The sequence below is a fragment of the Mobula hypostoma genome, chromosome 2, assembly GCF_963921235.1.
Source record: "Mobula hypostoma chromosome 2, sMobHyp1.1, whole genome shotgun sequence".
Classification (NCBI taxonomy): domain Eukaryota; kingdom Metazoa; phylum Chordata; class Chondrichthyes; order Myliobatiformes; family Myliobatidae; genus Mobula; species Mobula hypostoma.
The window spans coordinates 35,820,747-35,833,782 of NC_086098.1; the positions used below are offsets into that span (position 1 = coordinate 35,820,747).

At 43.7% G+C, this 13,036-nt stretch overlaps 1 protein-coding gene across 2 annotated transcripts in view; it reads left to right on the forward strand.

Annotated features, from left to right (window-relative positions):
• The window catches only part of si:ch73-340m8.2 (tyrosine-protein kinase SRK2), a 50,761-nt gene that overhangs the window by 14,700 nt on the left and 23,025 nt on the right, over positions 1–13,036 (forward strand). For both annotated transcript variants that reach the window (XR_010016342.1, XM_063035387.1), the window contains exons 3-4: positions 1,966–2,099; positions 5,788–5,950. Coding sequence is in view for 1 of the 2 variants with exons in the window: in XM_063035387.1 (XP_062891457.1) it covers positions 1,966–2,099; positions 5,788–5,950 (297 nt within the window). In the remaining variant the exon portion in view is untranslated. The remainder of the gene's footprint in view (positions 1–1,965; positions 2,100–5,787; positions 5,951–13,036) is intronic.

Consider the following 13,036-nt stretch of genomic DNA (forward strand, 5'->3'; position numbering starts at 1 on the left):
TCATCGATGTAGCATAGGAAAAGTGTGGGACAATCACCAGTGTAAGCTTGAAACATAGACTGTTCCATGTAGCCGACAAAAAGGCAGGCGTAGCTGGGACCCATGTGAGTGCCCATGGCTACATATTTTGTTTGAAGGAAGTGGGAGGAGCCAGAGGAGAAATTATTAAGAATGAGGATAAGTTCTGCTAGATGGAGGAGAGTGGTGGTGGAGTGAAACTGTTGGGTCCGGTGTCCAGAAAGAAATGGAGAGCTTTGAGGCCTTCCTGGTGGAGGGTGGAGGTGTATAGGGACTGGTCATCCATAGTGAAAATAAGGGCCAGGGAACGTGAAATCATTGTAAAGATCCAGAGTGTGTGAAGTGTCACGGATGTAGGTAGGAAGGGACTGAACTGGGGGATAAGACAGATATGAGTTCAGTGGGGCAGGAGCAAGCTGAAAGAAGGGTCTATCTGGACAAGCAGGTTTGTGGATCTTCTGTAGGAGATGGAAACGGGAGGTGCAGGGTGCAGGAACTATGAGTTTGGTGGCAGTGCATGGGAGATCCCCAGAGCTAATAAGGTCAGTGATGGTGAGGGGGACAGTGGCCTAGTGCTCCCTAGTGGGGTCCTGTTTGAGCAGTAAGAGGAGGTGTCTGAGAGTTGTTACTGGCCCTCAGCAGGGTAGAGGTCAGTATGCCAGACTACTACAGCACCCCCCACCCCCATTATCTGCAGTTTTGATGGTGAGGTTAGCATCAGTGCGGAGGGAGTGGAGAGCAGAACGTTCAAAAGGAGTGAGGATGGAATTGGAGAGAGGGGTGTTGAAGTTGAGATGGTTGATGTCTCATCGGCAGTTGCCAATGAAAAGATTCTGAGCAGGCAGACAACCAGAGTGGGGTGTCCAGGCAGAGGAGGAGGGTTGAAGATGGGAGAAGGTGCAGGGTGGAGAGTTCTTGCCAACAAAGTAGGCTCAGAGACAGAGGCAGCAGAAGAAAAGCTCAGTGCGGAACTCACTAAGGTGTGAGCGCAGGAGGACAAAGGTGAGGCCTCTTACTGAGGACAGAACATTCTGCCTCAGAGAGGGGAAGGTTGGAGGGATTAGTGAAGACCTGGCATGGATAAGATCTAGGATCAGAAGGGGGAAATGGGTCGGAGATGTTTGAGGCGAAGGGTGGTTTGGGGTGTTCAGGGATGGTGGGGTGAGAGGAAGATGGAGTCTCCAAGGACCCAAGAGCTGGTGGTGGGACCAGAGAGAAATCCCCTGCCTTAGTTATCAATTTATTCCCCTACCCGAAATGGGATCACACTCATTCCACTTTATGTAGCCTCTAGTCATGCGTGTGGTTTGATCTTGTTTCTCCTTGCTTTATTTTATGCAACTCCAAAATGGCGCTTTCTTTGTGAAACAGCTATGATACCTTCCAAAAGTGCCAGGACCTCTCCAGGGCATGGGGACTTACAAAATAAAATTTCAATTAAAGTCATTCAAACCTTCACAGTGGACAAGATACACATGCAAATACAGAAACATACAAGAAATATCTGGAGTGATATAAACTCAATTTCCTGACTAATGAAAACCAACACACTATATGCTTTCTTAACAACCCTATCAACTTGCATAGTAACTTTGCGGGATCTATGGACGTGGACCCCAAGGTCCCTCTGTTCTTCCACACTGCCAAAAATCTCACCATTGACCAGGTATTCTGCCTTCAAATTCAATCTCCCAAAATGAATCACTTCACATTTTTCCAGGTTGAAATCCATCTGCCACTTCTCAGCCCAGCTCTGTATCCCATAAGTGTCACATTGCAATCTACAACAACACTCCAGACAATCCACAACTCCATCAACCTTGATGCCATCTGCATTAGATATGCGGTAATTGCAAATATAATCTGCTGTACTTTAATTTAGCATTAACATTTATCCTGCAATGCTCTGGACATCTCCACTGTGCTTAGTTTGGCTTTCCTTTGCAGTGCGTTATGGTGACATAGTGAAACACTACAAAATCAATGAGGAGACAGATTATCAGAACTTGTCCCGGCTAATCAATCAGTGCTCAGAAGAGGCAGGTTATTTGTGCACACGGTTAACTGAACCATGTGTAAAGGTATGTAAAGTCAAATCTCAGTTGCATTTTAATTCAACACATATTTTCTTTATAATTTCTACGGAGAAATTTAACAGATTTGCCTAGTAGTATTCTTTTATATTTTAACTATATAATTCATATTTTACTGAACTCTGTTTGGCTTGAAATAGATGGATTTTTAGCAGTTCATATAGCAGTCTGTATTATTTGATAATTCAGCAATAGAAACTCATACTCATCAACTGAGAATTTCTGGGTGACATTTGGTGGAAAATGTGCTCTGGGGTATCAATGCTTGATGGCAGGGTACTTGGTAGTGTGGAGGAGCAGAGGGATCTGGGGGTACATGTCCACAGATCCCTGAAAGTTGCCTCACAGGCAGATAGGGTATTTAAGAAAGCTTATGGGATGTTAGCTTTCATAAGTCGAGGGATAGAGTTTAAGAGTCGTGATGTAATGATGAAGCTCTATAAAACTCTGGTTAGGCCACACTTGGAGTACTGTGTCCAGTTCTGGTCACCTCACTATAGGAAGGATGTGGAAGCATTGGAAAGGTACAGAAGAGATTTACCAGGATGCTGCCTGGTTTAGAGAGTATGCATTATGATCAGAGATTAAGGGAGCTAGGGCTTTACTCTTTGGAGAGAAGGAGGATGAGAGGAGATATGATAGGGGTACACAAGATATTAAGAGGAATAGATAGAGTGGATAGCCAGCGCCTCTTCCCCAGGGCACCACTGTTTATTACAAGAGGACATGGCTTTAAGGTAAGGGGTGGGAAGTTCAAGGGGGATATTAGAGGAAGGTTTTTTTACTCAGAGTGGTTGGTGTGTGGAATGCACTGCCTGAGTCAGTGGTGGAGGCAGATACACTAGTAAAATTTAAGAGGAATTTAAGGTGGGGAGTTATATGGCAGGTAGGCTTTGAGGGTTGGCACAACATTCTGGGCCAAAGGGTCTGTACTGTGCTGTACTATTCTATGTTCTATGAGGGTGCAAGTTGGGGGTTATGGATAGGTTGGGGCTAGTGACTGCTTCTTGAGTATGACTAAGGTCCAGTAAATGAACAGGTAATAGTTAGCACAAACAAGAGAAAATCTGCAGATGCTGGAAATCCAAGCAACACCCACAAAGTCAGAAGACCTGTCATTTTGTTTATTCCTCTCTCTAGATGCTGCCTGACCAGCTGAGTTCCACCAGTATTTTTACATGTCGCTCTAGATTTCCAGTATCTGCAGAAACAATTTTGTGTATGCCCCCCCGCCCCCGTAATCATCTGGTCCTACTCACAACTTTGCTCATTAACATCCAAAAGTTTAAGAGTTTAAATCTCTCCTTGGACAGGAGTTCACGCCCTCTCACTGCTCCCCTTCTGTGACCTCTGCTGCCCTCGACTCTTTGCTTCTTTTCTTCTCCAGTAATAGTTATGGTCGTGTCCAAACAAGATAAGGGCAGAAGTTGGAATTAGATGTTAATGAGCATGGCTGGGAGTAGGAGCAGATGATTACGGGGGTGGGGGGCATAAACACAAGAGCTTCTGCAGATATTGGAAATCTAGAGCAACACACAAAAATCTCCCCGTGGCCACACATTTTAATTCCACATCCCATTCCCATTCTGACAGGTCTATCCACGGCCTCCTCTACTGTAAAGATGAAGCCACACTCAGGTTGGAGGAACAATAACCTTATATTCCGTCTGGGTAGCCTCCAACCTGATGGCATGAACATCGACTTCTCTAACTTCTGCTAATGCCCCACCTCTCCCTCGTACCCCATCCATTATTTATTTTTATACACACATTCTTTCTCTCACTCTCCTTTTTCTCCCTCTGTCTCTCTGACTATACCCCTTGCCCATCCTTTGGGTTCCCCCCCCCCGTCTTTCTTCCTGGACCTCCTGTCCCATGATCCTCTCGTATCCCCCTTGCCAATCACCTGTCCAGCTCTTGGCTCTAACTCTCCCCCTCCTGTCTTCTCCTATCATTTTGGATCTCCCCCTCCCCCTCCCACTTTCAAATCTCTTACTAACTCTTCCTTCAGTTAGTCTTGACAAAGGGTCTCGGCCTGAAACGTCGACTGTACCTCTTCCTAGAAATGCTGCCTGGCCTGCTGCGTTCACCAGCAACTTTGATGTGTGTTGCTTGAATTTCCAGCATCTGCAGAATTCCTGTTGTTTATGCAAAAATGCTGTAGGAACTCAGCAGGTCAGGCAGCACCTAGAGTGATTTATAATCAGTTGATACTTTGGGCCAAGACACTTCAGCAGAACTGGAAAGGAAGGGGAAAGAAGTCAAAATAAGAAGGTGGCAGGAGGGGAAGGAGTACAAGTCAGCAGGTGAATCAGATTCAGGTTTATTATCATTGGCATGTGACGTGAAATTTGTTAACTTAGCAGCAGCAGTTCAATGCAATACATAAGCTGGCAGAGAGAGAAAAAATAATAACTAAAATAAAACATAATATATACACAAGCAAATCAATTACATATATTGAATAGATTATTAAAAATTGTGCAAAAACAGAAATACTATATATTTAAAAAAAAGTGAGGTAGTGTCCAAAGCTTCAAAGTCCATTCAGGAATCGGATGGCAGAGGGGAAGAAGCTGTTCCTGAGTCATTAAGTGAGTGCCTTCAGGCTTCTGTATCTCCAACCTGGTGGTCACAGTGAGAAAAGGGCATGCCCTGGGTGCTGGGGGTCCCTAATAATGGATGCTGCCTTTCTGAGACACCGCTCCCTAAAGATGTCCTGGGTACTTTGTAGGCTAGTGCCCAAGATGGAGCTGACCAGATTTACAACCTTCTACAGCTTCGTTCGGTCCTGTGCAGTAGCCCCTCCATACCAGACAGTGATGCAGCCTGTCAGAATGCTCTCCACGGTACAACTATAGAAGTTCTAGAGTGTATTTGTTGACATGCCAAATCTCTTCAAACTCCTAAAAAGTATAGCCGCTGTCCTGCCTTCTTTAAGACTACATCAATATGTTGGAACCAGGTTAGATCCTCAGAGATCGTGACATCCAGGAACTTGAAGCCACTCACTCTCTCCACTTCTGATCCCCCTATGAGGATTGGCATGTGTTCCTTCGTCTTACACAATCAGCTCTTTCGTCTTACTGTCATTGAGTGCCAGCTTGTTGCTGTGGCACCATTCCACTAGGTGAGACTAGGTGACGGGGAAGTGGGGAAGGGGGTAAAGTGAGAATCTGGGAGGGGTTAGGAGGAAGAAGTAAAGGGCTGAAGAAGAGGACAGTGGACCATGGGAGAAAGGGAAGGAGGAGGGGCAGGAGAATAGAAGAGAAGGGATAAAGAGGGAAGCCAGAATGGGGAATGGAAAAAAAGACAAGGAGAAGGGTGAGGAGGATGTTAGCAAATATGGAAGGAACTGGGGTCAGTTGACTATCTAGGATCAGGGTTCTATTGTGAACTGTGGAAGGTCTTGTGTGTCAGACAGTCAGGGAGATGGTGGACCTCAAGCAGTCAATGGGAGTAAACCAGTTGCCTGTCAAATACCTCATCATTCTTGGAGCCTGTGGGACAAGTTGAAACCTATACCAGTTTACTGATCTACTCTAGGCCAAGTGTTACTAAGTTGTCCTAGTGTAGATGCTACAGAGAGGTGCCATTGGTACCTGGAGAACAAATGTGGCAAAAACCCCTATTTTTGTTCTGATTAAAATTAATGTATTTCAAAATTCGTCTGCAGCTTGATCGCCCATCCATTTGCACTCTAGCTCACATTGCTGAATGGGAAATCCAACACGACTCGCTTCAGAAAAAAAAGCTCATAGGGAGCGGTCACTTCGGAAAAGTGTGGGAAGGCACCTGGAATGGCACCACTGAGGTGGCGATCAAAGAACTGAATGGAGGTCAGTCTCAAGTCAATACTTTAAAGGTTATATGGGGATGAACACAACAGGGATTTCATAGAACTCTTAATCTCCCACTCTACCTTGTTGTGGTCTTTGCACTTTGACAACCTTCAGTAGATGCATAATGGAGAGTATCCTAACTGGTTGCATCAGGGCCTGGTATGAAAATGCCAATGCCCAGAAAAAGGCTACAGAGGATAGTGGACACAGCGCAGTCCATCACAGGAAAAGCACTCCCCACCATTAAATGGAGCACTGCCACAAGACACCAGCATCCATCATCCATCACCTCCACCATCTTGGCCATGCGTTCTTCTCTCTACTACCATTGGGTAGGTGGTACTGAAGCCTTAGGTCCCACACCATCAAGTTCAGGAATAGTTATTACCCTACAACCATCAGGCTCCTTAAGCAGCATTGATAACTGCATTCACCACTTCTGAATTGATTCTACAACCTTTAGACTGACTTTCAAGGATTCTTTGCATCTCATGTTCTCAGTATGATTTTTTTATTTGCACTATTTGTCTTCTTTTGCACATTGGTTTCTTGTCAGTCTTTGTTTTTAATAAATTTTATTGCATTTCTTTTTCCCTGTAAATGTCTGCAAGCAAATGAATCTCATGGTATATATGGTAACATATACATACTTTGATAATAAGTCTTTTTTGAACTTCAAACTTTTGAACTTTATTTATCTACTTTCACTACACCTTCTCTGAGACTATAACATTGTATTCTGTATTCTGTTTTACTTTTATACTACGTTAATATGGAACGATCTGTCTGGATGGCACACAAACAAGAGTTTCACTTTATCTCGGTCCATGTGACATCAATAAACTAATTCCAATTCCATTTATATGTATTATTTAAAAAATATTTTAAGATAAGTTCTATATTCAGTTCTTGTGAAAATCTTAAATTGAATGCCATCGCAGATAATAAATTAACTAAAATAACTGGGCCCAGAACACAAGCACTCAAACATTCTTTGTATTTTACTTGTGTGCAAGGAGAACAGCATGGCCCCTGTCACCCACACTGTTCTGAAGTCTGAACAGAAAACTGATATTTTTGTACAAGATTAGTTTCTCAGTTATGGATAGTGACCATCTGGTAAATTGCACATTTGAATTCCTACCCACAGGATCAATCAGCATTCACAATGTGGGTGTTAAAAGTCTACCGAAACTTTAAGCTGACAACTGACAATATTTTGAAGTTAGTAAAGCAATTGTCCCTTAGTTGCTGGGTGTGTTTCACATTCTTCTGTTATTCCTATCTCGTCTGTCTCCAGCAATCTCCCGTTGTGCAAAGGGATGCTATGTTTTAGGGAAATATTTCAAGAAAAGTCTCACTGCAGAGGTCTCACTTGAGTACATAGTGCTGCAGTTATCCCTACCCTCCTATCTCATCTGTAGTAAGCTGAGATGTCTCTGGCGGTCTCACTTGACCACAACTGCCTCAGGTTATTCTTACCTGGACGTCGTCTTTAACCCTTGCCTCACCACAACTTCCACATTACAAGCCCATCTTGGGAAAACAGCTGATGCCCTAACATTATAGAAGAACAGAAGAACAAAATGAAAATACATATCTACATGCACCAGGAATTGCTTAAAGCTCCTCAAAGAAAGTAATTTGGTAAAGGTATCTCTCTGTGAAAGGGTATGTGATGAGAAACAACAAAAATAAGAACATCACCCAAACAGACCTATGAAATGTAAGCAACACACATCAAAGTTGCTGGTCTAATGAAGGGTCTCGGCCTGAAATGTCGACTGTACCTCTTCCTAAAGATGCTGCCTGGCCTGCTGTGTTCACCAGCAACTTTGATGTGTGTTGCTTGAATTTCCAGCATCTGCAGAATTCCTGTTGTTTGCTCTATAAAATGTATTTTCATATTATCCAGTAGATGGTGCTAAACCCCCAGCAGATTGGCCAGCTGCAGCTTGTGGGTTGATGGTGACTTTCCTGCACTCCAGTTCAGTTATTTCAGATCCATGTATTAAAGGAGGCAACGTGGTGTCAACAGTTGGATTGGGGTGATGCACAAGTGAATTACTTGGTGAATTAGTCTGTTCCTTCTGCAGCTAGTGAATAACCCCCACATGCTCCTGCATAGAGATCTCACACAATCAAAACCCCTCTCCATTCCTGGCAATCACAGGTCAAGTCAAGTCAAGTCAAGTCAAGTCAAGTCAAGTCAATTCGCTTCGCTTTTATTGTCATTTCAACCATAACTCCTGGTACAGTACACTGTAAAAACGAAACAGTGTTCCTCCAGGACCATGGTGCTACATGAAACAACAGAAAACTACACTGAACTACGTAAAACAACACAAAACTGCACTAGACTATGTGAAACAACACAAAACTACATAAGACTTCAGACCTACACGGGACTACATAAAGTGCACAAAACAATGCAAGACGGTACAATAATTAATAAACAAGACAATAGGCACAGTATAGGACAAATTACAATATAATGACAAATTACAATGTTTCACAACAGGGGGATGGGAACAAGTGCAGAGAGACAGAGGGGTGTAAAATGAGGGTAGAAGCAAAAGGTAGTAAGGTGAAAAGTAAAAGTGGCAGGCTGGCAAATCCAGGGCAAAAATCAAAAAGGGCCACTTTTCAACATAATTGTATAAGGGCCAAGAGTGTTGTAAAAGCAAGCCTGAAGGCTTTGTGTGTCATTGTAAGGAGCATTCGTAACAAGGTGGATGAATTAAAAGTGAAGATTGTTATTAATGAATATGATATAGTTGGGATCACAGAGACATGGCTCCAGGGTGACCAAGGATGGGAGCTCAACATTCAGGGATATTCAATATTCAGGAGGATAGACATGAAAGAAAAGGAGGTGGGGTAGCATTGCTGGTTAGAGAGGAGACTAATGCAATAGAAAGGAAGGACATTAGCTGGGAGGATGTGGGATCGATATGGGTAGAGCTGCATAACACTAAGGGGCAGAAAATGCTGGTGGGAGTTGCATACAGGCCACCTAACAGTAGTAGTGAGGTTGGGGATGGCATTAAACAGGAAATTAGAAATGCGTGCAATAAAGGAACAGCAGTTATAATGGGTGACTTCAATCTACATATAGATTGGGTGAACCAAATTGGTAAGGCTGCTGAGGAAGAGGATTTCTTGGAATGTATGCGGGATGGTTTTTTGAACCAACGTGTCGAGGAACCAACTAGAGAGCAGCCCATTCTAGATTGGGTATCGAGCAATGAGGAAGGGTTAATTAGCAATCTGATCATGAGAGGCCCCTTGGGTAAGAGTGACCATAATATGGTGGAATTCTTCATTAAGATGGAGAGTGACATAGTTAATTCAGAAACAAAGGTTCTGAACTTAAAGAGGGGTAACTTTGAATGTATGAGATGTGAATTAGCTAAGATAGACTGGCAAATGATACTTAAAGGGTTGACGGTGGATATGCAATGGTAAGCATTTAAAGATTGCATGGATGAACTACAACAATTGTTCATCCCAGTTTGGCAAAAGAATAAATCAGGGAAGGTAGTGCACCCTTGGCTGACAAGGGAAAGTAGGGATAGTATCAATTCCAAAGAAGTAGCATACAAATTAGCCAGTAAAAGTGGCTCACCTGAGGACTGGGAGAAATTCAGAGTCCAGCAGAGGAGGACAAAGGGCTTAATTAGGAAAGGGAAAAGAGATTATGAGAGAAAACTGGCAGGGAACATAAAAACTGATTGTAAAAGCTTTTATAGACATGTGAAAAGAAAAAGATTGGTTAAGGCAAATGTAGGTCCCCTACAGACAGAAACAGGTGAATTGATTATGGGGAGCAAGGACATGGCAGACCAATTGAATAACTACTTTGGTTCTGTCTTCACTAAGGAGGACATAAATAATCTTCTGGAAATAGTAGGGGACAGAGGGTCCAGTGAGATGGAGGAACTGAGGGAAATACATTTTAGTAGGGAAGTGATGTTAGGTAAATTGAAGGGATTAAAGGCAGATAAATCCCCAGGGCCAGATGGTCTGCATCCCAGAGTGCTTAAGGAAGTAGCCCAAGAAATAGTGGATGCATTAGTGATAATTTTTCAAAACTCTTTAGATTCTGGACTAGTTCCTGAGGATTGGAGGGTGGCTAATGTAACCCTGCTTTTTAAAAAAGGAGGGAGAGAGAAACCGGGGAATTATAGACCAGTTAGCCTAACATCGGTGGTGGGGAAAATGCTAGAGCCAGTTATCAAAGATGTGATAACAGCACATTTGGAAAGCGTTGAAATCATCGGACAAAGTCAGCATGGATTTGTGAAAGGAAAATCATGTCTGACGAATCTCATAGAATTTTTTAAGGATGTAACTAGTAGAGTGGATAGGGGAGAACCAGTGGATGTGGTATATTTGGATTTTCAAAAGGCTTTTGACAAAGTCCCACACAGGAGATTAGTGTGCGAACTTAAAGCACGCAGTATTGGGGGTAAGGTTTTGATGTGTTTAGAGAATTGGTTAGCAGACAGGAAGTAAAGAGTGGGAATAAACGGGACCTTTTCAGAATGGCAGGCAGTGACTAATGGGTACCGCAAGGCTCAGTGCTGGGACCCCAGTTGTTTACAATATATATTAATGACTTAGATGAGGGAATTAAATGCAGCATCTCCAAGTTTGCGGATGACACGAAGCTGGGCGGCAGTGTTAGCTGTGAGGAGGATGCTAAGAGGATGCAGGGTGACTTGGATAGGTTAGGTGAGTGGGAAAATTCATGGCAGATACAATTTAATGTGGATAAATGTGAGGTTATCCACTTTAGTGGCAAGAACAGAAAAACAGATTATTATCTGAATGGTGGCTGATTAGGAAAAGGGGAGGTGCAACGAGACCTGGGTGTCATTGTACACCAGTCATTGAAAGTGGGCATGCAGGTACAGCAGGCGGTGAAAAAGGCAAATGGTATGCTGGCATTCATAGCAAGAGGATTCGAGTACAGGAGCAGGGAGGTACTACTGCAGTTGTACAAGGCCTTGGTAAGACCACACCTGGAGTATTGTGTGCAGTTTTGGTCCCCTAATCTGAGGAAAGACATTCTTGCCATAGAGGGAGTACAAAGAAGGTTCACCAGATTGATTCCTGGGATGGCAGGACTTTCATATGATGAAAGACTGGATCGGCTAGGCTTATACTCGTTGGAATTTAGAAGATTGAGGGGGGATCTTATTGAAACGTATAAAATCCTAAAGGGATTGGATAAGCTAGATGCAGGAAGGTTGTTCCTGATGTTGGAGAAGTCCAGAACGAGGGTTCACAGTTTGAGGATAAAGGGGAAGCCTTTTAGGACCGAGATTAGGAGTAACTTCTTCACACAGAGAGTGGTGAATCTGTGGAATTCTCTGCCACAGGAAACAGTTGAGGCCAGTTCATTGGCTATATTTAAGAGGGAGTTAGATATGGCCCTTGTGGCTGAAGGGATCAGGGGGTATGGAGAGAAGGCAGGTACAGGTTTCGGAGTTGGATGATCAGCCATAATCATACTGAATGGCGGTACAGGCTTGAAGGGCCGAATGGCCTACTCCTGCACCTATTTTCTATGTTTCTGTGATGTAAATGTTAGCAATGTAAAACAATATTTTACAGGAATTGAGAAAGAAATGAGCAAAAATTGCAAAGGGAGTGGAGTGGTGTTCAGTTGAGTGTGTGTGTAGGTTGGTGTCAAGCTAGACTCTGAGTATTGAGGAGTCTGATGGCTTGGGGGAAGAAATTGTTACATAGTCTGGTCGTGAGAGCCCGAATGCTTTGGTACCTTTTGCCAGATGGCAGGAGGGAGACGAGTTTGTGTGAGGGGTGCGTAGGGCCCTTCATAATGCTGTTAGCATTGCGGATGCAGCGTGTGGTGTAAATGTCTGTAATGGCGGGAAAAGAGACCGCGATGATCCCTTCAGCTGACCTCACTATCTGCTGCAGGGTCTTGCAATCCGAGACGGTGAGTGCTGCCATGAGTGCGGGGTGATACTTCATTAGTTCAATGAGATCTTGAGACCAAAGTGTTTCTCTGTCCTATTGGCAATTGTTGTGAGGGCAGAGGAGAAAGTTTATTTCATGGCAATACACACAAAATGCTGGAGGATCTCAGCAACTCAAGCAGCATCTATGGAGGGGAATAAACAGTCGACATTGTAGACTGAGACACTTGCTCCTGATGATCCTGATGAAGTATATTGGCCCAAAATGTTGATTGTTTATTCCCCTCCATAAACGCTTCCTGATTCATTGAGATCCTCGAGCATGTTATGTGCATTGCTCAAGATTCCAGTGTCTGCAGAACCTCCTGTGTTTACCTTAGGGCTCTGGAACCTGGCATGTACTCACCCAGCAGAGTGGATTGAATGTAACCAGAGATGTTGGTCTGACAGATGATGCAGACTTAGTTTATCTTGATCTGGAAGAAGGGACCAAGTGTAGTATATCTAAGTTTGCTGATGATACTAAATTGAGTGGAAAAGCAAATTGTGCAGAAGATATGGAGAGTCTGCAGAGAGATATAGATAGGGTAAGTGAGCGGGCAAGGGTCTGGCAGATGGAGTACAATGTTGGTAAATGCGAGGTCATCCACTTTGGAAGGAAAAATGAAAGGGCAGATTATTATTTAAATGGTAAAAAATTGCAGCATGCTGCTGTGCAGAGGGACTTGGGAATGCTTGTGCATGAATCACAAAAGGTTGGTTTACAGGTGCAGCAGCCTATCAAGAAGGCCAATGCCTTCATTGCTAGAGGGATTGAATTTAAGAGCAGGGAGGTTATGCTGCAACGGTACAGGGTACTGGTGAGGCCGCACCTGGAGTACTGCATGCAGTTCTGGTCTCCTTACTTGAGGGAGGATATACTGGCTTTGGAGGCGGTGCAGAGGAGGTTCACCAGGTTGATTCCAGAGATGAGGGGATTAGACTATGAAGAGAGATTAATTCGCCTGGGACTGTATTCATTGGAATTCAGAAGGATGAGAGGAGATCTTATAGAAACACATAAAATTATGAAAGGGGTAGATAAGATAGAGGCTGGAAAGTTGTTTCCACTGGTCGGTGAGACTAGAGCTAGGGG